Source organism: Gopherus evgoodei, chromosome 1, assembly GCF_007399415.2.
Source record: "Gopherus evgoodei ecotype Sinaloan lineage chromosome 1, rGopEvg1_v1.p, whole genome shotgun sequence".
Taxonomy (NCBI): Eukaryota; Metazoa; Chordata; order Testudines; family Testudinidae; genus Gopherus; species Gopherus evgoodei.
Window position 1 is genome coordinate 254,846,287 of NC_044322.1, and position 21,916 is coordinate 254,868,202.

At 47.6% G+C, this 21,916-nt stretch overlaps 1 protein-coding gene across 5 annotated transcripts in view; it reads right to left on the reverse strand.

The window, feature by feature from the left end:
* The window catches only part of DENND5B (DENN domain containing 5B), a 199,772-nt gene that overhangs the window by 9,937 nt on the left and 167,919 nt on the right, over positions 1 to 21,916 (reverse strand). For all 5 annotated transcript variants that reach the window (XM_030543467.1, XM_030543458.1, XM_030543486.1 and 2 more), the window contains 4 exons: positions 14,039 to 14,167; positions 12,107 to 12,228; positions 8,587 to 8,732; positions 5,148 to 5,266 (listed from right to left, as the gene is read on the reverse strand). In XM_030543467.1, the coding sequence (XP_030399327.1) occupies positions 5,148 to 5,266; positions 8,587 to 8,732; positions 12,107 to 12,228; positions 14,039 to 14,167 (516 nt within the window). The remainder of the gene's footprint in view (positions 1 to 5,147; positions 5,267 to 8,586; positions 8,733 to 12,106; positions 12,229 to 14,038; positions 14,168 to 21,916) is intronic.

Sequence of the window (21,916 nt, forward strand, 5' to 3'; positions counted from 1 at the left end):
GAAGGTAAAAAAATCCATTACAATCTACATATCTGAGACCCCTCTCTGTTGATTGCGCAACAAGCCATCCCTTTGATCAGAGCAGTGCTAACCATCCATGTTTCTTGACAGCAAAAACTAATTAAGACACAGCAATGTTAACTTTAGCCCCATTAAAAACAAAGAAAAAACATCTACATTTGTCAAATCAAAAGGAAATAACCTTCAAGCCTGTATGAAAGCACTAGACAGTAGAAGACAGAAGTGTTATACAAAGTATTTGATAGGGCTCTTTTAGGTTTCTACATATACAAAATGAAAGCATGTATAGCCCAACTGCAGGATTAGAAGACACAATGAAGACAACAGTTACTTACCTATATTACTTACCTACTTTTCTTTGAGATGGGGTGCAGACATGTATTCCACTCGTGTGTGCGCATCCAGTACACCAAAGCCAGAAAAATTCAGCATTATTCATTGGGGCGCACTTATACCCTCTGACCCCAATATACCCTCCCATGGCTCTGCAAGAATGGCACCATTCTGACCCTACTCAGTTCCTTTGCCCCAGATTCCAATGCTGGAGACTCTGAAGCTGAGCAGAAGGAAGGTGGGTTGTGGCATACATGTCTGCACCCACATCTTGAAGAACAACAGTTACAATACAGGTAAATAACTATATTTTCTTTGTTTGTGAGTCACCTGAATCCATGGTTGCAGACATGGATTCAGGTGATCCACAAGCAATTCCAGTAGGCGGTGGAGCTCTGAGTTTACTTCAACAGTGACCATAGCACTGCCTTCCCAAAGTTTGCATCTGACAGAAATGTTGTGGTAATGGTAGAAGTATGCAAATATGCACAGAAGAAAACGTAGCCCTCATATGTGTAATATCACTGAGAACCACAACTGATATCACTTAGGCTCTTATCAAATGAGTGTATAATGTCCATGGGGGCACAGTCTGAGTTACTCCATAAGCTGTGGTAATACAGGAAGTTATCCACCTGGAAACTGCCTGTGGAGACAAGCTGACCTTTCATCCAGTCCTCACAGGAGATAAAAAAAGTCCAGGCGATGAACAAAATGGCTTAGGCCTTTCCAGAAAGAACACCAAGCACTGCCTCAACATCTAACACATGCAGATGCTGCTCATCTGCATTTGAGTGCGGCTTAGGAAAAAATATATACACAAGTAAATAACCTGGTTAAGATGAGACTGTGAAACCACTATGGAGGTTACAAGCCCTTAAGGGCTGTAACTCGCTGACTTGCTATAGACACAAGAAAGGCTGTCGTCTTTTGGAAAGGAGGCACAACAAGCAGGTGTTGTAAGCTCAAATGAAGGATGGGTGAGGGTGACCAGCACAGTATTAAGGTCCCACAAAGAGACCATTTCCTCACAGGCAGAAGCAAGTAGAAAATACCTTTTAGAAATCTCACCACTATGGAGTTTGGGTAAACTACTTTCCTTGGATCAGAGGATGGACTGATGAAATTGCTGCCAAGTGAACTCTCAAAGATCCAAGGACTTCAAATGTAACAAATAATCCCCAAATGTCCTGAACACGAGCTGACAGACTGAATTCCCTTAGACACTGACCAAACTAAAAAAAAACTCCATTTAGCCAAATATGTAGACTGTTTTCTACCTTTAAGCAGGATTTTATGAACTCTTTCCAAACACTGCCCTTCCTCTTCATCTAGCCACGTATCATCCACACTGTGAGGTGCAGATTGCTTAGTATGGGATGAACAACATGGCCATGGTGCTGAGTCAGCAAGCCGGGAAGGAGAGGAAGAGATCTGGGAGGTCAGACAGATTGAGAAGGTTGGAGAATGAATATTATTTTGGCCACACTAGCACAATAAGTATCAGTTTTGCATGGTCCAACTTCAGTTTGAGGATAACTTGTGAGATGAGGGGGATGGCCTGTGTAAATCCCAAAGACTAAAGTAGCTTGGGAGTCCTTAAAATAAAGTTGCCAGTTTTCTCAGAAAACAAAAACTAACCAAATGTTAAGTCCTCTTTGGTCTGGTGAACTTCAGGAGCTACACTGAAGTCCTGTAGCCATCAGGGCCTTATCACAGCTTCAGCCATGTGTCTGGATGAAACATCTGCCACATCCAGTGCTGACTGTAGACACATCTTGGCCACCAAACAGGCCTCTGCAATAAATGCCTTAAACTCTTCCCTGGAAGATTCTGGTAATTTATCTGTAAGTTTGGACATAGAGCCCCAATTTACAGTCACATTTAGATAATGCTTGCAGGTTGGCAATGCGCATTTGTAACAAGGAAGCTGAATACACTTTTATCCTCACCCAATCTAATGTTTAGACTCTGATTAGAAGTAGATTTATACCTTCTCTGTCATACTCTGATTTGTCACAGTTACAACCAGGGAATTCGGAGGTGGATGGGAAATATTCAAACCCTTCCATGGCGACATAATATTTAGTCAATAAGCACAGCCATGGGTGTTCTAGACACTGGGGTATTCCAGAAATTTGGAAGGATCCAATATTGCTTCATTTAGAGGGAGAGCAACTTCCCTAGGAGCTGAGGATTGAAGAACATCCACTAACTAATGGGTATTCTCTTGAACACACAGCCTGAATATCCAATGAAGATGCCATTTATCTCAGGAAGACTTTAAATCCTATCAAGTCTTCTGGTACCAGAGATGAGGATTCAGGCATGGTAGCATTGTCTGGTGAAGAGGAAGAAAAGGGAACTGGAAACACTGTAATCTGTTGTGCAGAGGTTCTCAAACTGGGGGTCAGTACCCTCAGGGGGTCGTGAAGTTATTACATGGGAGCGGGGGTTACGACCTGTCAGCCTCCACCCTATAACCCTGCTTTGCCTCAGCATTTATAATGGTGTTATATATTAAAATCACTTTATAAAATCTATTTGGGGGGGGGTTTGCACTCAGAGGCTTGCTATGTTAAAGAGGTCACCAGTACAAAAGTTTGAGAACCACTGCTTTTGTGGAAATGCATTTGACTGTACCAAGGGTTCAACTCCACCAAGTCAGGGACAGCTCCTCAGCCCATGGCTAAAGCACACTTGGCTCGTGTGGAGAAACCACCAGAGGAACAGGTGATCTAGCCTGGGACTGAGAGGACAATTGGGACCTCAAACAAGGAACCTCCTAGGAATTCCAAGGAGGCCACTGTGGATGTGGCATTGGTGGCCAGTAGGAGGTAGGCCAGGAAGCCGACTGTGGGAGCAGTACTGATCACGATACCGATGGTGACCCTCAGGAGGTCTCTATCTTGGATAGCAGTATCATGAAGGCAAAGGCACTTAATCTTGAAGACCCTTCCAAGTAGTCTGGCAGTAATGTAGGAGCCACTCCAGGTGGGACCAATAAATGGCACACAACATCTGCAGTCCAACACAACAGCCTCATTGGCACCAATCGTGGTATAGTCAAAAGCACTTTGAGTGCTGATAAAGGCATCACACTTGGTACTGAACCGGACAGTTGATACTGAAAGTGAAGTGGGTACTAGACCTGCAGACGTACTGTTCTGGAACTGTCATCAGTACTGAAGATTAGCATCTGTGTCAGCAGTCCCCTAGCTACTATACAGGAAGCAGATTATAATTCAGGACCCTGGATATGAGAAGGTGCCGACAATAAGTCAGCCAGCAATCCAGGAAATGCAGAGGACACCAAAGATTAAGCCACTAAAGTCAAGTGTTCTTAAGTGGTAAGTCCGGAACTGACAGGCATAGCAGTCTGCTGCTGCCCGATACATCAGTGGTGTGGACAGTGTCTGTGTGGACACCACCGTCAGTGCCGGTCTCAGGAGATGCCCCCAGAGAGGTACCAGAGTCAATGGTACAGTCTAGTTGATCAGCCATTGGCACTGGAGAGTGGGTTGAAGGACCAGCTTTATCCACATCCCAAAAGACTCAGGGTGTCAGTCTGCACTCCTCCTAGATGAGGAGGAGGAATGTCTCTGAACGCTGAAGCTGCCCTGGTTCATTTTCCTTAGGGTGCCAGAGGAAGGAGAACAATCCCTCTTTTTGCTGGGTGAATAATCCAAGTCTGGATATGGAGCTCCTGTCCCTTCTAGCTCAGGCACTCTCTGGAGGGCCTGATGATCTGCAGCGGTTCCCTGAGCTGAAGTGAGACTCCTGGCTTTCTCCACAAAGGTACTGCCTTCAAACAAGTCCCCTGCCACCTGTGTTCTCTTCTTAAACAACTTATTAGTACAGCAGTCTTAAGTAGGATGCCCTTCACCAAGGCACAATGAACTTCAGGTGTGCGTGTGGGGTCACTAGTAGGGAGAGAAACACCACATGGACAATGTTTAGAACCCAGAGGAGACATCATCCTGGGCTAAAACTCTACTAAATATATTAAGCTAAATTAAATCCTAAGGTACTAAACTATTTACAGAAAACACAAAAAACAAAAAAAACACTGCGACAAAGAAGATGAGGTGAGACACCACACTGAATGCTCCAAATCAAGCTGTGGATGGGGAAAAGGACCTGGTTTTGGGAGGTGCCAACTCACATAGCCATGGAAGGAATACAATGGCCAGAAAGCATAAGCGACTCCCTGATGGGAACTCCTAAGCAAGGTCTCTGGTTTTGGTACACCAAGCACATGCACAATGGAGTGGTATGCACATCTACAGCCATTTGAAGAACTCTCATTTTCTTGAAAGCTATACTTCTGTATTCTTGTTCAAGTATTCTGACATTTAATGGCTTTTTTTAAACCAATTGTTCATACTTACATTACAAAGATTTACCTAAAATAAAACTGCCATTCAAGCTTTTGGGAATAAAAATGGAATTTATTTGTATACAGATGTTCTGGACAGACATAAGCCAATCAATTTGGCTATTAGAGGCAATAGTGATAAACACTTTAAAAATATGCAGTCTGTCCTGTCTCAGCAGACTAAAAATCTCATATTTTCAAGCCTTCCCATGTATTTCTAATCAGAGTCAGCTGTAGTTTTTGAAACCTAGAGAATTTCAATTTGAAATTCCCCATCTGTAAAGCCTAAATCGAGTCGCCTGTCTGCATCATAGTCCAGCACACCCAAAAAGGATACCAGAGATCTCTAGGGTTTTGTTGATCAGGCAGGGATTTCAGATTTAGAAAGTCAGAAACTTTGAAACTTGTTGCTTACTTGTATGTGTGTCCTGTGATTTCACTTCTCACCATGACGCAATCTACCAGCCACTTGGCTAATAATCCTGAGTTGTCATGACCAATCTGAACAGTTGTTAGCTTTCCTAAATTCTGGCACTGCAAATGAAAACAAAACCCCAAAAAACAGATTTTATTCAGTTTTATAGAAAGATGGCCCACAACAGTTTAGTTCACTAGTTTGTTTAATTTCATTTGCTTTATGAAGCATGGATTCTTAATTAAGCAAATGCAGCTAAAACCAGCATAACTGATGTTTCTTTGTTCCTATTTTATTCAGCTAGGACCTTAAAAATTTATAGCTCATTAATAGATGTATATTCTTTGCAGTGAGAGCTTATGATACATAATTATGAGTCATGTTAACCACTGTGTTTTTAGCTAAATAGGCAAGAAAGCTGTTTTTATTTATGAAATTTGTTTTCAATATGTTCAGCTTCTCAAAAATATCTTATAATTTTGAATAAGGAATCATTCTGTGGCAGGAAACTAGTCATTATCATCAATTATTATTAAATATCAATGTACTCAGTCCTTCATAAGACAAAGTACCCTCCCTGAGAAGTTTATGACCACTAAAGACAGACAAGTAGAAAACACTGCAAAGTCCAGAGCAATGTTATTTAATATTTACATAACAGTAATGACCAGAGGCTCCAATGAAGACCGGACACCATTTTGTGAGATGCTATACAGCCTATAAAGGGCAGGTCCTTCTCCAAAGGGCAGGTCCTTCTCCAAAGGGAGTTACAATCTAAGGTCCCAATCCTGCAAACATTTATACGTGAGTGTATCTTTACACCCCCAAGTAAACCCATTAAACTCAATGGGACTACTCACGTGAAGTATTTTTTGGAACAGTGCTTTAGATATCAACATAGAGGCTTCCCCGGTTAAATACATTATTCACCCAAACGTCTTATAGCTAACGTGGACAAACATTTGTGAGCATTGCAGAAGAGGTGGGGTCTTTACAAGGGATCTGAGCGACGAGGGATAAAAGGTCTGATGTACTGGGAGATCATTGTGTTTACGGAGGGATGATCTGTGTCTTTCATTCCACAGCATCTTTGCCGACACAAGACGAAGTACTACATCACCATTCATTCCTGTCCAGTGCCTGTTCCTCCATTAAGCCTAGTCTGGTCATGTCCCCATGCAGGATCTCAGGCTTTATCTACACTACAGGGGAAATTCGATCTAAGCTACGCAATTTGTGACTTGAATAGCCTAACTCAAATTGATGTAGTTTAGATCTACTTTCCACAGGGTCCACACTACGCGCTGTCGACGGGAGATGTGCTCCCGTAAACTCCCTCTACTCTTCTTGATCTGGTGGAGTACAGGAGTTGGTAGGAAAGGGATCTGCAGTTGATTTACAGGTCTTCATTAGACCTGCTAAATCGACCGCTGGTGCATCGATTGCTGCTCATCAATCCCTCCGTAAGTGTACACCAGCCCTCAGTATCCAGTCAGTAGTTGGCCTCTAGGTCAGACTGACCTTGCCTGTGGTTGCATTATTTTCTTTGGCATCCTATCATTTGTCTCTCTTCTGCAGTGTCCCTACCATCATAAATCTTGTTGCTGGAGTCAATCCAGTACCCTCATTTCACATTCTACTCTCTTTTTAACATAACTGGTCTTAAAATCATTCCACTTCACACCCTCAGTCTTCCATTTCTACTGTCTCCAACCTTCTGATGTTTGTTTCATACAATGCAGCTGCTTCCAGAACATAAAGAATAATGTTAGTAGGCTGGTATGATAAATTTTCATTTTGGTAGCAAATGCAATGTTTTTATCAGTCCATAATTATCAATTGATTGATGAAATAAAGGTATTAATTAACTACCATGAAGTTATGCAGAGAATGTTTCTAGGGGTATGTCTGCACTGTACCAGGAGATGTACGTTCCAGCTCGGGGAGATGTACACACACTGGTTTTGAGTGAGTCAGTATACTACAAACAGCAGTGTAGCAGCAGTGGCATGGGCTAGCTGCCTGAGTATATACCTAGGATATCAGAAGGGATTGTACTTGGGTGGTTAGCCCAAGCTGCCACTTGTGCCAGAGCTATCTGAACTGCAACTCCTCCAGCTGCAGTGTAAAAGTACCCTAAGGTGGCTGTGGAATGCACTGTTTGCTGACATCGGTTGCAACACACCTTACCAGACCAGGAACAAAGAGTCATTAACTGTAATGACTGTCCTCTGGATTTAATGGGCATGTGAACTGGGAGAAGCTGCTTTCTCCAGTTTGTCTTCAAGCAAGGGGAAGTGGAGAGTGTGGAAAATCCCCAAACAGAACAAAAGGACAGAGCAGAGGACTTAAAAAGGACTCTCAGAAGGCAAAAGGGGAAAGGCTTTTGGAGGGACAGGAAGCTTTGGCAGGAGTGTGGAAGAGATGGACAGGCTCTCTTAGCAGGGGGGTTGGTTTAACTGTGGCCTAACCACGGTCAGGGAAAGCCGGCTGGGCTGGAAAGACTTGAACTCTAGGGGAAGGATTCTAGACACCCCAGATGACTCTGCCCAAACCCAAAAGAACTGTCCAGAATGGTGAGGAACCAGAGGCAGAGAAATATATACAGGGGTATACTATTTTGTATAGATGTGTGTTTCTTTTGTTATTAAATGAAGAACATTGGTGTTTTAGAATTCTGTGCAGTGTGTGTGTGGTGGCTTTCACTGTCATGTACCCCTGAAGAGGTAAACTGTAAACCAGCAGACCTTTCCTTTGGGGAGATTCTGGGGAACATATAAGAGCTGCTGTTAGGCTTGGGGAGATGGCACTAGTTTCAGGACCTAGGAAACTGGACTATGGAGTCCCCACTGTCAAGAGGAATGTCAGACAAGGTGTATGACTGAAGTGCATGCCTAGAAGCCCCCTGCCATGCACATTGCCTAAACTTCGCCCTGTCCCCGCAGGTTAAGGGCATGTGGGATTCAGCATTTTGATCCTCCACAAGTCTTGAGTATCCAGCATGGGGAGCTCAAATAGATCTGGGGCAGCAGGGAGACAAGCTTGAAGATGGAAGAGGGGGTAAGAGTGGCATAGTGAGGCTGTTGTCACCAGCAGAGCAAAGGTAAAGCAGGGAACAGTAACAAATGTGACGAGGGATATGGGTTGAGGCGAGTTGTACAGAGCTGTTCAGATGAGGACAAGAAGTATAAATTAGACATAGTTGGTAAGCAGGCGCCAGTGAAAACGCTACGACAGGAGAGTGACATGTTCTGTCCATCAGTGAGGACAGTAACTTTACAAGCACTAGTTTTCTGCTTTTCATTTAAAATCTATAGTGACCTTGGACACTCAGATGTTAAAGAGTTGTGCTCTGAACACACAGAAAAAACTAGCAAAATAAATGTTCTGGTAGTAGTGCTCAATACTGAGTACTGAAAAAAGAAGAGAGCGCGCTCACCTCAAATGTCATTTCTAGAAGATTTTTAGGAATCTGCATTACTCCTGTATCTCCTAGTTCTCCTGAAACACAAATCCATGGGTTTGATGTGGTAATTGCATTGCTTAGTTTTTTGATAGGGATTATCACTGTCCTGTATGGAATCACTAAAATGAGAAAAAACAAACCAGAATTAAAACTGCATTTTTTAAAACATAGTTTACACAATATAGTATAATTAGGACTTGTCTCTTGTGCTGTATCTCAGGGCTGGTCTACACTAGGGAAGGGGATCGATCTAAGATACTCAAATTCAGCTCCATGAATAACGCAGCTGAAGTCGAAGTATCTTAGATCGAGTTACCTACCGTCCTCACAGCGCAGGATCGATGTCCACGGCTCCCCCTGTCGACTCCCCTGCCACTGTTCATGTTGGTGGAGTTCTGGAGTCGACAGGAGCGCGTTCGGGGATTGATATATTGCGTCTAGTACCCGCCGATACGGCTGGTAGTGAAGACATACCCTCAGTAGCATTACAAGTAAAAATCCTTCTCTATACCTAAGGTAAATGAGACAATTCTAAAAGTATCCAGCATGCAGTATTTGCACCAACTATGAAAACAGATATTCTGATCATAAAAGAAAGAGGTCACAAAACTATTTCAAGTCTAGACAGCTCAGTTATAGACAGAAAAAAAAATTATGTTAAAATAAAGCTATCTGCAAAGCAGCCTTTGGGTAGGTTTCAACACAGACACCAATTACTTGTCTGTAAGAGCAGCCTCAAGTACCAGTTTCTTAAGTCTCTGTCATTGGAAACAAAATGATCTCATAGATCTGCACATGGAGAAGAGACCAGGAGCATTTTGCCCTTCAAATTTAAACAATGTCCTTTAGGTTATTTTTGCTGTTCTCTTGCAACATTTGGCATTAATATACTCAAATGAAGACCTGCCAACATTTTTCAGTGAGTATAATGAGCCAAATATTATGTGTAAGCATCAGAAACAATGAAAATGGACACCAGTATAAAACAGAAAGTCTCCCACATTTAAAGTCAGAGAATGAGATGAGAGGCATTCCCTTACTTGTGATAAACAATATATGAGATTGATCTGAATAACCACCAGGTGTTGCTGTTGTACCACAATGCAACTAGGAGCATTCACCTTGCAGTAAAACCAGTTCAAAGCAATAAAGAACTTCAGAAAATGTCTGCTTCATCCCATCTCCATTTTAAAAGTGGAACATTATAATTCGAATACATCATTATATCCCTATGTATCAGAATAATGGCAAAGCTGTTAATATGGGGTTGTCAGACTGAAGACACAGATTTGGAGCTTTCACCCTCTAGCTGAATGGAATATTATGAAGCAGACTCTCAGTGGACATCCTTCTCTTAGCACCACTTAAAATCTAAGGGAATCTCAGTAAGGCTTGATGCTTAATGCATAGTTGAGTGAGAAAAACAGGGCTGGCCACTCATCCCAACTTGCACCGGACAGAGTGGAATCACACTCGCTTGTACTGCAAGAGTTGCTTTCCCGATGTTTTGCAAACCTGCCATTTCCTTTGATTAAGGAAATCATCCCTTTTTACTGGTGCATGCATCATCTCAATACTGTACACACAATGCCACAAATTCACTCTTGCGTCCCAAAGGAATAAGTTGCCAACACTGATGGCCCAGAAAACAAGATACAGTAAAACCTCCATGAACACTGCATTCTTTTGTAACCACTCATTTCCTTAATGAAAGTTTAAGAAGAGGAAAAGGTAGAAGATGAGCCCAAACTTTGATGACTAGGTAAAAACTCACTTTATTTTCACATCCTTATTTTTTTAGGCAGTGAAGTAGAGACCAAGGTCAACACAGCAACCTACTGGTAGCACTCCTCACTGTTAGGGAGGAGAAAACAAGTTCATGTCTAGGTTTTGGCACGTTGTCACTCCTCGAGTATATAGGAGAGGAGGAAGAAGAGGGGAAACAAGCCTTTCAGTCATGTGGGGAAGGAAAAGGAACGAGAAGGGGAAGGCTACTGGTCCAACAGGAGGCCAAAAGGGACAATTCCATTGGGCCCCCAAAGCAGACATGCTCTACAAAACGGTTTCCACCACATGGAGTGACCTTGCACATAAAATGCATGTGAGGTCACATTATGCAGAGGATGCCATTTTGATTCTGTACAAGGCCTGGAGAGGTGCTGCACAACTGCACATATAGTTCATGTCAATGAAAATGTTGAAACAGCTTGCTGGGTTTAAAGTCCATGTGGCTGACAGGTGTGAACTCACCTTTCAGTTAACAGAACTATAAACATAAGCTCATAGGTGCTGACTCCGTGGGTATGCCGGCAGCTACTGCCGATCAGCTGTTTGGTGATTGGGGGAGGCACTTGGGGGAGGACAGAAAGCAGCGAGTGGCAGGTGGGCAGGGCCTCAGGGGACAGGTTGGAGCAAGGGTAGGAAGAGGCGGAGTGAGGGCAGGGCCTTGGGGGAGGGGGAAGACATGAGGTGAGGGTAGGGACTCAAAGAAGGGGTGGAGATGAGGTGGGGTTTCGGGGATGGGACAGAGTGGCGGCTGAGCACCCCCAGGGGAAAATAAAACTCGGTGCCTATGCTTAAGCCCCACCTAAGACAAAGATGTGTGTGTGAACCCACCCAGGAGTTTTTGAGCTGAGTATTGCTTTGTGCAGGTATGTTCGAGCAAGTGAGAAAGAGAACACACAGAAACCAAGGCAACAGACAAAATCAGAGGGAGAAGCAGAGGAAAACTGGCAAGAAAAGTCAAGCAGGAGCCTTTAAGCACAGTGTGACCCTGCAAAAAGCTAGAGAGAACTTTCAGGTCTGGCGTTGGCTACAGAAGCTTGGGAGCCGTAAGCTAAGAAACAGTTCCTTCTGTTCTTGTCTCCTTCTTCATTCAGAGACATGTGACTTCAAACACTCCTTGTAAACAACCGAAACTGCATGGAAGAAATACCTGATTATCCCCAATTTCTACTTTCAGATGGAACATCCCCAAAGCCCTCAATTAGCTGCTTGGGTCAAAAGGGGCAACCATACATAGTGTACACAAAAGGGACACAAAGTGCCTTATCCTTCAAAGTGTGCTCTTAACAGGCCCCAAGGAGTCCTACCTATTTCTCAGAGGCTACCAGGATGGTGTACATATAGTGGAGAAATATGGGGGAGCCTTGAGATGTGGAGCACTTCTGAGTTAAAAAAAAAGGATGAAGGGCTACATAATTCTGAGATATAGAAATTGTACTAGGTCACTTAAATGCTAGAATATTATCTGAATGCTATTCTCCTCTACTATTCAGTTTGGTTATCCAAAGCACTCACACGCGATCTTACACTTAGCTGGTTACCCAAAGCAACACCCAAAGGTGCTGATCTCAGCAGCCATGACTGCAGGCTTCTTGGTAAGAGCCCAGATACACTGATCATGGAGCAAAGTGCTGTCTCAGGATCATTCCTCTGTCACCAAGACAGCGACTATTTTTCGTTCAAGACAAAGTTTGAGTCTCCAACTCACTGATTGTGGTGAAGACGCTGGTGAAGCAGAAGTAATCCACAGCATTGAGTGAAAGAAGGTGATAGAGGAACTGCTCTCGTTCTTCTTCACAACGTAGGAAAGCATAACGCTTATAAAGTTTCCTGTGAGAAACAAAAATATTACTGTCTCTTTAAAAACAGACAATAAACCAACATTAAAAGGTCTGTGAACCCCTCAGAATATGAAACTAAGGGCTAACCTACCTATATACAAAGTATTTTGGGCCAGATCTGCCACTGGTGTAATCTGGCAGAAATCCATTGAAGTCAGTGCAGGTATGCTGATTTACACCAGCAAAAGCTCTAATTGTAAGTATTTAATACCAGTAAATAAACTCCTATACAGAGGCAGATACAGGAACTCCTCACTTAACATTGTAGTTATGTTCCTGAAAAATGTGAATTAAAGCGAAACCATGTTAAGCAAATCCAGTTTCCCCATCAGAATTAATGTAATGAGGGGGTTAGATTCCAGGGCAACTTTTTTCACGCGCATGCACACACACACTAAGTTTTAAACAAACAATTTAATACCAGTACACAGTGGTGATGATGATTGTGAAGCTTGGTTGAGCTGGAGGAGTCAGAGGGTGGGATATTTCCCTTACTGCTAAATCATGAATTACAATTGGTTGAGCCCTCAAGGGTTAACTCTCTCACTCTATAAGGCCGCAGGAATGGAGGGAGATATCTGCATTTCCCTTAAGTACGCTGCCTTGTTAATTAGATCAGCTTGCTGAGACTGCAGCCCTGGTGTATGTCCCCTGCTCTATGGAAGATGGTATGAGCAGGGGGAGGGGCACACCCTGACATTAGCCCCTCTCTTCCTCTCCTCCTCCACCCCCCGCACAGCAAGCAGGAGGCTCGGGGAGCAGCTCCAAGGCAGAGGGCAGGAGCAGTACAAGGCAGTCGGGGGAAGGACAGCTGAACTGCTGATTGCTAGCCTGCTGGGCGGCTGCAGCACCGGGAACTTAGGGGAGTGGGGAACTGATAGGGCGGCTGCCAGTCCACCCTGGTTCCAAGCCCCCACCAGCTAGCTGCAAGGGGCTGCTCTTCCTGCAAGTAGCAGACAAAGCAGGCAGCTGCCAAATGACATCAGAAGGAAGCATTATACAACTTTAAATGAGCATGTTCCCTAACTGATCAGCAACAAAACAATGTTAACCGGGACGACTTTAAGTGAGTAATTACTGTTATCCCAATGGTGATGTGCACCAATTCCAGTTTTTATACATATTGTATATATGCTATATGAAGAGCTAATAAGGGGGCGAGGGGGAAGGGTATTCTACCCCCTTTGCAGCAGACACCCAGAGCTCTTCCCTTTTTATTTCAAACTAGTTCAACCACTGACTGTAAGTTGACATGTGTGTGAAGTCTGATATGTCAGTATTTGTAAACGCACTGGGGTAACCAAGACCAAATGGGCTAAAGTGAGCTGAGGTCTTAGCTGAGTCTGCTAAGATCAATGGACACGAACTAATTCGATTCAAAAGGTACAGCTACCTCATCTGAGCCTCTCATCCTTCAGGCTTTCTTCACACCTTCCCTTTTGTGGAGTGGGGAGAGGGTGATGTCCTAACCTTCTTCCCACTGTGTCCTCTGATTGGGTTTCTCTGCTGAGGGTCTGCAAGTGATGCTGGGTGGCTCCCCTTCAATCTTCTAGTTTTGGGAGGTATTTGTTCCTCAGCAATCCAAAAACTGACAGGGTCCTCATAGAGGGTGTCAAGTAATAGCTTGGCCCAGACCCATGTAGGAAATGCCCTCTCTCCGAATGGCACTAGCTAGCTCCAGTCCCATACCAGCTGCAGAGGCAGATAGCTTTTCATAAGGCTTGGTTCACAGGGCAACCTTAGAACCCTAATCAGGATACTGTGATAAGGGAGCTTTAAGAATAATAAGTTACCCTTACTTAGCGAGTGCTTGGTTAGAGAGAAGCTGCTTTAGGTGCTGAGACAAAAGCTTCTTTTCAAGAGACAACCTTATCCACGCTCGAGCTCGACCCACGTCAGTCTTTATCTCACTCATGTTCTGAATATGCCTGAAACAGGGAAAATAATTAAATAATAAATAAAATCACAAAATCCTGCCCCATTTAAAATAGCAGTATCATATGTTGCAGAACTTGAATTTAATTTGAAAATATCCTTGGAAATTAAAACTGCTTGCAAGATGCACATTTCCCACACTCTGCCCCCCAAATTAGAGAAGTCTTACCAGAACTAAGTAATACAGAGTTCACATAGCTGTCAGTTTTAAAAACACCTTTTTTTAATATTTGCTATCTTTGAAAGCTAGCATAGAGGCAGGGCCAAACTTTGTTAAGAAAAGTTTTTAAATAGTTTAAAAACCTATTAGAAAGTCTATAGTACAGTTTTGCAAAGCCATTTAGAATTGCATTGGCCCTACCTGCACTGACTAGAGGAATGCAGTTAGCACCTTGCTAAGAAAAAAATGTTTTAAACACTGTTCTGGCTACCACTAATTTATAGCATAGAGACATAGGCCTGGTCTACACTCCGCGTTTAAACAGATTTTAGCAGCGTTAAACCGAGTTAATGCAGCACCAGTCCACACTACAAGGCCCTTTATATTGATATAAAAGACTCTTTACATCGGTTTCTGTTCACCTCCCCGACGAGAGGAGTAGTGCTAAAATCGGTATTACCATATCGGATTAGGGTTAGTGTGGCCGCAAATCGACAGTATTGGCCTCCGGGCAGTTTCCCACAGTGCACCACTGTGACCGCTCTGGACAGCGATCTGAACTCGGATGCACTGGCCAGGTATACAGAAAAAGCCCCGCGAACTTTTGAATTTCATTTCCTGTTTGGCCAGTGTGGAGGTCTGATCAGCACAGGTGACCACACAGAGCGCATCAGCACAGGTAGCAATGCAGTCTCCTGAGAATCGAAAAAGAGCTCCAGCATGGACCGCACGGGAGGTACTGGATCGGATCACTATATGGGGAGAGGATTCAGTGCTAACAGAACTCCGTTCCAAAAGACAAAATGAAAATATATTTGAAAAAATTTCCAAGGCTGTGATGGAAAAAGGCCACACCAGGGACTCAGTGCAGTGCAAAGTGAAAGTTAAGGAGCTCAGACAAGCCTACCAGAAAACCAAAGAAGCAAACGGAAGGTCCGGGTCAGGGCCGAAAACATGCCGCTTCTACGCTGAGCTGCATGCAATTTTAGGCGGCTGCGCCACAACTACCTCACTCCTGTCCGTGGATTCCGAGGTGGGGGTTGTAATCTCAGCCATGGCTGAAGATTCTGCGGAGGGGGAAGATGAGGAAGAGGACAAGGAGGAGGAAAAGGACGACGACCTTGCAGCGAGCACACAGCACTCCGTTAGCCCCAACAGCCAGGAGCTTTTTGTGACCCAGACGGAATTACCCTCCCAAGCTACTAGCCCAGACAGTGAAGCCATGGAAGCGACCTCTGGTGAGTGGACCTTTGTAAATATAAAAACATGGTTTAAAAGCAAGTGTTTAAGGATTGATTTGCCATGAGGGCTTGGGATGCACTCGTGGCCAGTAAAGTTACTGGAAAAGTTTGTTAACACGTCTGAGGATGGAGCGGAAATCCTCCAGGGACATCTCCATGAAGCTCTCCTGGAGGTACTCCAAAAGCCCTTGCAGAAGGTTTCTGGGCAAGGCAGCCTTGTTCCGTCCACCATGGTAGGACACTTTACCACACCATGCATGTAGCAAGTAAGCAGGTATCATTGCATGACAAAGCATAGCTGCATATGGTCCCAGATTGCTGGCATTCAAGAAAAGACGGTTACTCACCTTTGTAACTGTTGTTCTTCGAGATGTGTTGCTCATATCCATTCCAGTTAGGTGTGCGCGCCGCGCGTGCACATTCGTCGGAAAACTTTTACCCTAGCAACTCAGTGGGCCGGCAGGTCGCCCCCTAGAGTGGCGCCACCATGGCGCTTGATATATACTCCTGCCGGCCCACCCGCTCCTCAGTTCCTTCTTGCCAGCTACTCCGACAGTGGGGAAGGAGGGCGGGTGTGGAATGGATATGAGCAACACATCTCGAAGAACAACAGTTACAAAGGTGAGTAACCGTCTTTTCTTCTTCGAGTGATTGCTCATATCCATTCCAGTTAGGTGAATCCCAAGCCTTACGTAGGCGGTGGGGTCGGAGTGAAATGTGGCAGAATGAAAACTGCTGAGTCAGAGGCTACAGCCTCTCTTGACTGTTGAACCAGGGCATACTGCGAAGCAAAGGTATGGACCGAGGACCAAAGGAGCTTTGCGACAGATCTCGTGGGTAGGGACACGAGCCAGCAAGGCGGCAGATGAAGCCTGAGCCCTGGTAGAATGCACGGTGATGTGGCTTGGAGAAATATGAGCCAAATCATAACAAGTGGGGATGTCCGCCATCACCCAAGATGAGATCCTCTGAGAGGAGAAAAAGCAAGCCCTCCCTGTGGCCCGCTACCGGGACAGAGCTGGGGCACCTTAGGAAATGGTTCTGTCAGCACAATATAATGCGAGCACTCCACAGATGTCCAATGAGTGCAATGGTTGTGCCCATTGCGTTGAGCTGTGGGTAACATAAAAGGCCGAAACCACCTTAGGGAGGAAAGCCGGGTGCGGTCATAACTGCACCTTGTCTTTGTGAAACCTAATGTACGGCGGAACCACCGTAAGAGCTCTGAGCTCGGAGACCCGTCTGGCCAAGACTAGGTTGAGGTCCCAGGTTGGGGCTGGCGGCGCACCCGAGGGTGCAAGCGCTCCAAGCCCTTGAGGGGCCTCGAACCCATAGAACGTGAGTACACGGAACGTCCACCTTAGCCTGCTGGAAGGTAGAGATGGCTGCTGAGCGTATCCTCAGCGATGATACCGCCAGGTCCTGCCGCTGAAGGCCAGAGGCAGGCCAAATAGAGGGGGATCGAGACCTCAGCAGGAGCAAGATCGAGCGTATTGCAGCTGTAGAAGAAACGCTTCCACCTGGCCCGGTACGTTGAGCAGGTGGAAGGCTGCCTGTCACCCCCGACTCAGGTACGCAGCAGCCACCGTGAGGCGAAGAGGCTGCAGGTCCGAGTGACGAAGCCTGTCGTTGCCCTGAATGATGAGGTCTGGGTGGGGTGGAAGGTTAATTGGGTCTGTTACTAACAGGCCGAGCAACGTGGTATATCAGTGCTGCCTGGACCACTCTGTAGTGATCATGATGATGCGCGCTCTGCCCCTGCGGAGTTTGAGCAGGACCTAATGAACCAGTGGGAACAGTGGGAAGGCATAATGCAGTTGGCCTTTCCACGGCATCAGGAACGCGTCCAAGATCGATTCCGAGGAGAGACCCTGGAAGGAGCAGAGCACCTGGCATTTCCTGCTCTCGCGGTGAGCGTGGGAGAAAGGACGTCGCCAGCTCCATCGAGTGTGCCATGCAAAAGACCCGGAAATGGATGGCCTCCTGACAAAAAAGGGGGGAGGACTCTGTCCCTCCCTGGATACTTAAGAAGCACATGGCCGTTGTGTTGGCTGTAAACACCGAGATACAACGGCCTCGCAGCTGCCGCTGGAACCCCTGGCACGCCAGGCGGACTACTCTCATTTTTTGGGGCATTGATGAGGAATGCCAGCTCCCTAGAAGACCAAAGGCCTTAAGCTCGGAGGTGACCATGAGCACTCGAGCAGAGAGATGATGCGTCCGTCGTCAAGGGCAGTGAGGGCTGGGGCGGATGAAACCGCATCCCTGTCCACACCAAGGAGGGAGTTAGCCACCACTCTAGGGAGCCTAAGGTGTTCGAGGGAACGGTGACTACCATGACCATTGGCTCCCTGTCCGGGCGGTACGCCAAGGTGGGCCGGACTTGGAGAGGACGGAGGCGGAGCTTGGTGTGTTTGGTTACAAACTTGCGGGCAACCATGGACCCAGGAGACTGAGACAAGAACGAGCCGAGGTCGTTGGGAAAGCCTTCAGACCTCAGATGATTGTTGCCATCGCCTAAAACCGCAGTTGTGATAAGCAGGCTCCGGCTAGGTAGGAGACCAGGATAGCCCCTAGGAAGCCCAACCTCTGCGTGGGAACCAGAGTGGATTGCTCTATAGTAATCATCAGGCCTTGATCCTGTGAATAAGACCGTGACGATGCCCACGCGCTGAGTGGTTTGTGTCTCAGAGTCTCCTCGGATAAGCGAATCGTCCAGATACGGAAAAACGCATATCCGACATCAGCGACGGTAGGCGGCGACTATGGCCGTAAACAAGGAGTATTGACAGTTGGCTATAAAGCGGAGGCATCTCCTGTGCGGAGGGAAGATGGCATTGCGAAAGTACGCGTCCTTCATATCCAGGGCGGCATAGTAGCCCCCAGGAGGCAAGGATGGAATAATGGTTCCCAGGGATACCATGCAGAACTTCAACCTTATCCTAAACCGGTTGAGTCCGTGCAGGACCAGGAAGGTCTGGGACCTGCGTTCGAGTGGGGGACTAGGGCATAACGGGAGTAAAACCCCTTGCCCGTTTCGTCCGCTGAAGGGGGACAGGGCTGGAGCAAATTAAAGGTGGTACCTATGCTCCATCGTGCGCAGGACCCAGCGATCTGAAAGTAACTGGGGCCACGCCAGGAGAAAGCGGGATCCCGGCCTGTGACTGGTACACCGCCCTCAGGCGAACCTTGGAAGGTTCGTCTTCGGTCCCAGTGGTAATTGCGAGGGACCTTGACTTTGGCTCTTTAGGGGTCCTGACGTTCGTCTGCGACCACTTTGGCCTTGCCGTTTTCCAGAGTTCTGCCTCTGGCTAGGTACAGAGTATGGCGGCTGGGGCCAGAAAGGCCTGCGTTTGGTCGCTGGCGTATGCATGCTGAGAGAGCGCATTAGGACCTTATTGTCCATCAGGCTTCGCAGCCTGGGGCTGTCTCTGCCGCGAAGAGGCCTTTACCAGCAAAGGGTAAATCCTGAATGGCATACTGCAGCTCCGGCCGGAGGTATGAAACCTGAAGCCATGAAATGCACCTCATGGCGACACCCAAGGCCAGAGTCCTGGCCGCAGAGTCTGCTGCGTCCAACGAGGCCTGGAGGGACGCTCTGGGAACCTTCTTTCCCCCGTCCTTCAAGACGGCAGCGAACTCCTGGTGGGAGTTTTGAGGGAGAAACTCCTTCACCCAGGTGCTATAATTATCGCAGCTAAGCAAGGCTTGTTGCTTTGCTACCCAGAGCTGCAGGGCCTCTGCAGAGTACACCTGGCGGCCAAGCAGGTTCATTCGCCAAGCCTCTTTCTGCTTCGGGGCTGGCGCCCGCTGGCCATCATATCAGAATCGTGGTCCTGAGCATAAAATCTGCGCATATGGGATGACACGGATGCGTGTCCGGACGGCCATGGAGGTCCTAAAAGAAGGCACAGGCAGAGTCTCTGACTCATTCGGACCTTGCCCAACTCAGCACCGGGGACCGGCACCGGGAGGCGTATCGGTACCTGGAACGAGATCCAGATCCGCAACCAGAACGGTGCCGGGAGGTCGACCGAGATCTCGAGGCTTGGGGAGAGGCTACAGGAGTCAAGGCACCTGCTGCGGTGCCGGGAGTCGGAACGGTGCCGATAGCGGGTCGGCGAACGGGATACCGACCGGTGCAGCGAGTGCGACCAGTACCGATGAGGAAAACAGCACCGGGACTGCCAGTGGTGTCCGGCGTGCCGACAGGACTTGGAGCGTCTGCGGGACCGTGATCATGAACGGTGCCGCTCTGCTGTGCTGACAGAGGACGGTCACCTGAAGAGACCGTATTACCCGCACCGGCGGTGTCAGGGTCAGGCAGCATCGACTCTGTCATGGCACTGAGAGCCCTCGCCGTTGGTAACGTCTCCGGCATGGAGGGAACAGCAGGCTCAACCACAGTGCATACTGGGGAGCTGTCAGGCACCGGATTCGACGGCCCTCGTGGGACCGGGATCAACGGTACCGAGGTCGTCAGAGCTTCGGTAGGTGTCGGTGCCGGGCGGTCCGAGTTAGATAAGCTGTCCGACTGCGGTGCCGTCAGCACGGAAGCAGCAGGAGCAGTCGCTCAACCACGGCGCGTGCCGGGGAGCCGTCAGGCACCGGATTCGACGGCCCTTGTGGGACCGGGATCGACGGTGCCGACGTCGTCGGTGCCGTAGCAGGTGTCGGTGCCAGGCGATCCGACTTACACGAGCTCTCTGGCTGCGATGCCGTTGGCACGGAAGCAGCAGGAGCAGTAGCTCAACCACGGCGCGTGCCGGGGAGCCATCAGGCACCGGATTCTACGGCCCTTGTGGGACCGGGATCGACGGTGCCGACGTCGTCGGTGCCGCAGCAGGTGTCTGTGCCGGGCGATCCGACTAGACGAGCTCTCTGGCTGCGGTGCCGCTGGCACGGAAGCTGCAGGAGCAGTAGCTCAACCACGGCGCGTGCCGGGCAGCCATCAGGCACCGGATTCTACGGCCCTCGTGGGACCGGGATCGACGGTGCCGACGTCGTCGGTGCCGGGCGATCCGTCTTAGACGAGCTCTCTGCCTGCGGTGCAGTTGGCACGGAAGCAGCAGGAGCAGTAAGCTCTACCACGGCGCGTGCCGGGGAGCTGCCAGGCACCGGATTCAGTGGCCCTGGGGGACTGGAATCGACGGTGCCGATGTCATCGGTGCCTCTGCAGGTGTCGGTGCCGGGTAATCCAACTTAGACGAGCTCTCTGGCTGCGATGCAGGTGGCACGGAAGCAGCAGGAGCAGGGGGCTCAACCACGGCGTGTGCCGGGGAGCCGTCAGGCACCAGCAGGAATCGTAGGCTCTCTCGACCTCAGAGGAAGGGAGCGGTGCCGAGTCGACATCGGTGCCGAAAGGCCTTGGTAGTACCGGCGGGGTCCGGTGCCGAGGAGGCGCTTCTGTCCACTGCTTGAACATCGCTCGGCGCCCAAGGTGGAGGGGTAAGTGGAAGTCCCGCACCTTTTTGTTCTCGGCTTAAAAGCCTTGCAAATGGGGCACTTAGCTGTCAAGTGTGATTCCCTGAGGCACTTCAAACAGGAGTCGTGTAGATCTCCCTTCGGCCGCGGCTTCTGGCAGGCCGGGCCCATTTTAAAATCCGGTGAGCCATGCATGGGCTCCGGCACCGGGATCATGGAAGGGGCTACTTCCTGAACCCCGCTAACTAAACTAACCATGTTAGCAAAGAAAACATGTATAACTATACAATATATATATAAAAAAGGGTTTTAACTGCATAACTATATACGAGAAATACGAGTAGCTAGGGAAGTGGAGGTCAGCTAAGCTGCGCTCCACTGTTCCAACGACCGACACGGGCGGTAAGAAGGAACTGAGGAGCGGGTGGGCCGGCAGGAGTATATATCAAGCGCCATGGTGGCGCCACTCTAGGGGGCGACCTGCCGGCCCACTGAGTTGCTAGGGTAAAAGTTTTCCGACGAATGTGCACGCACGGCGCGCACACCTAACTGGAATGGATATGAGCAATCACTCGAAGAAGAAATATCTGTTCTTTATCTCGCTCTGTTATCCTCAGCAGAGTGATATCGTTCATAGTAACCTGGTTGAAATTCAAGAAATTAATTAAGGGGACAGAGATAGCCATTTTCCTACTGGGCTGTTGCTTAAAAGAAATCCTTCCTTGTATGTAGCCAAGCGGGGGGAGGGGAGGAAGGATAGCGCTGAGCTTTTTTGTGTTTGGCTAGCAGGAATCTTCCCAGCTACCAGCCACGCAGTGGGGGGAGAAAGGGGAGTGACTAGCAGGGATCTTCCATGATACCAGCCATGCGGTGGGGGGAGGGGTAAAGCAATCATCCTAGAGAATTGGATGGGGGGG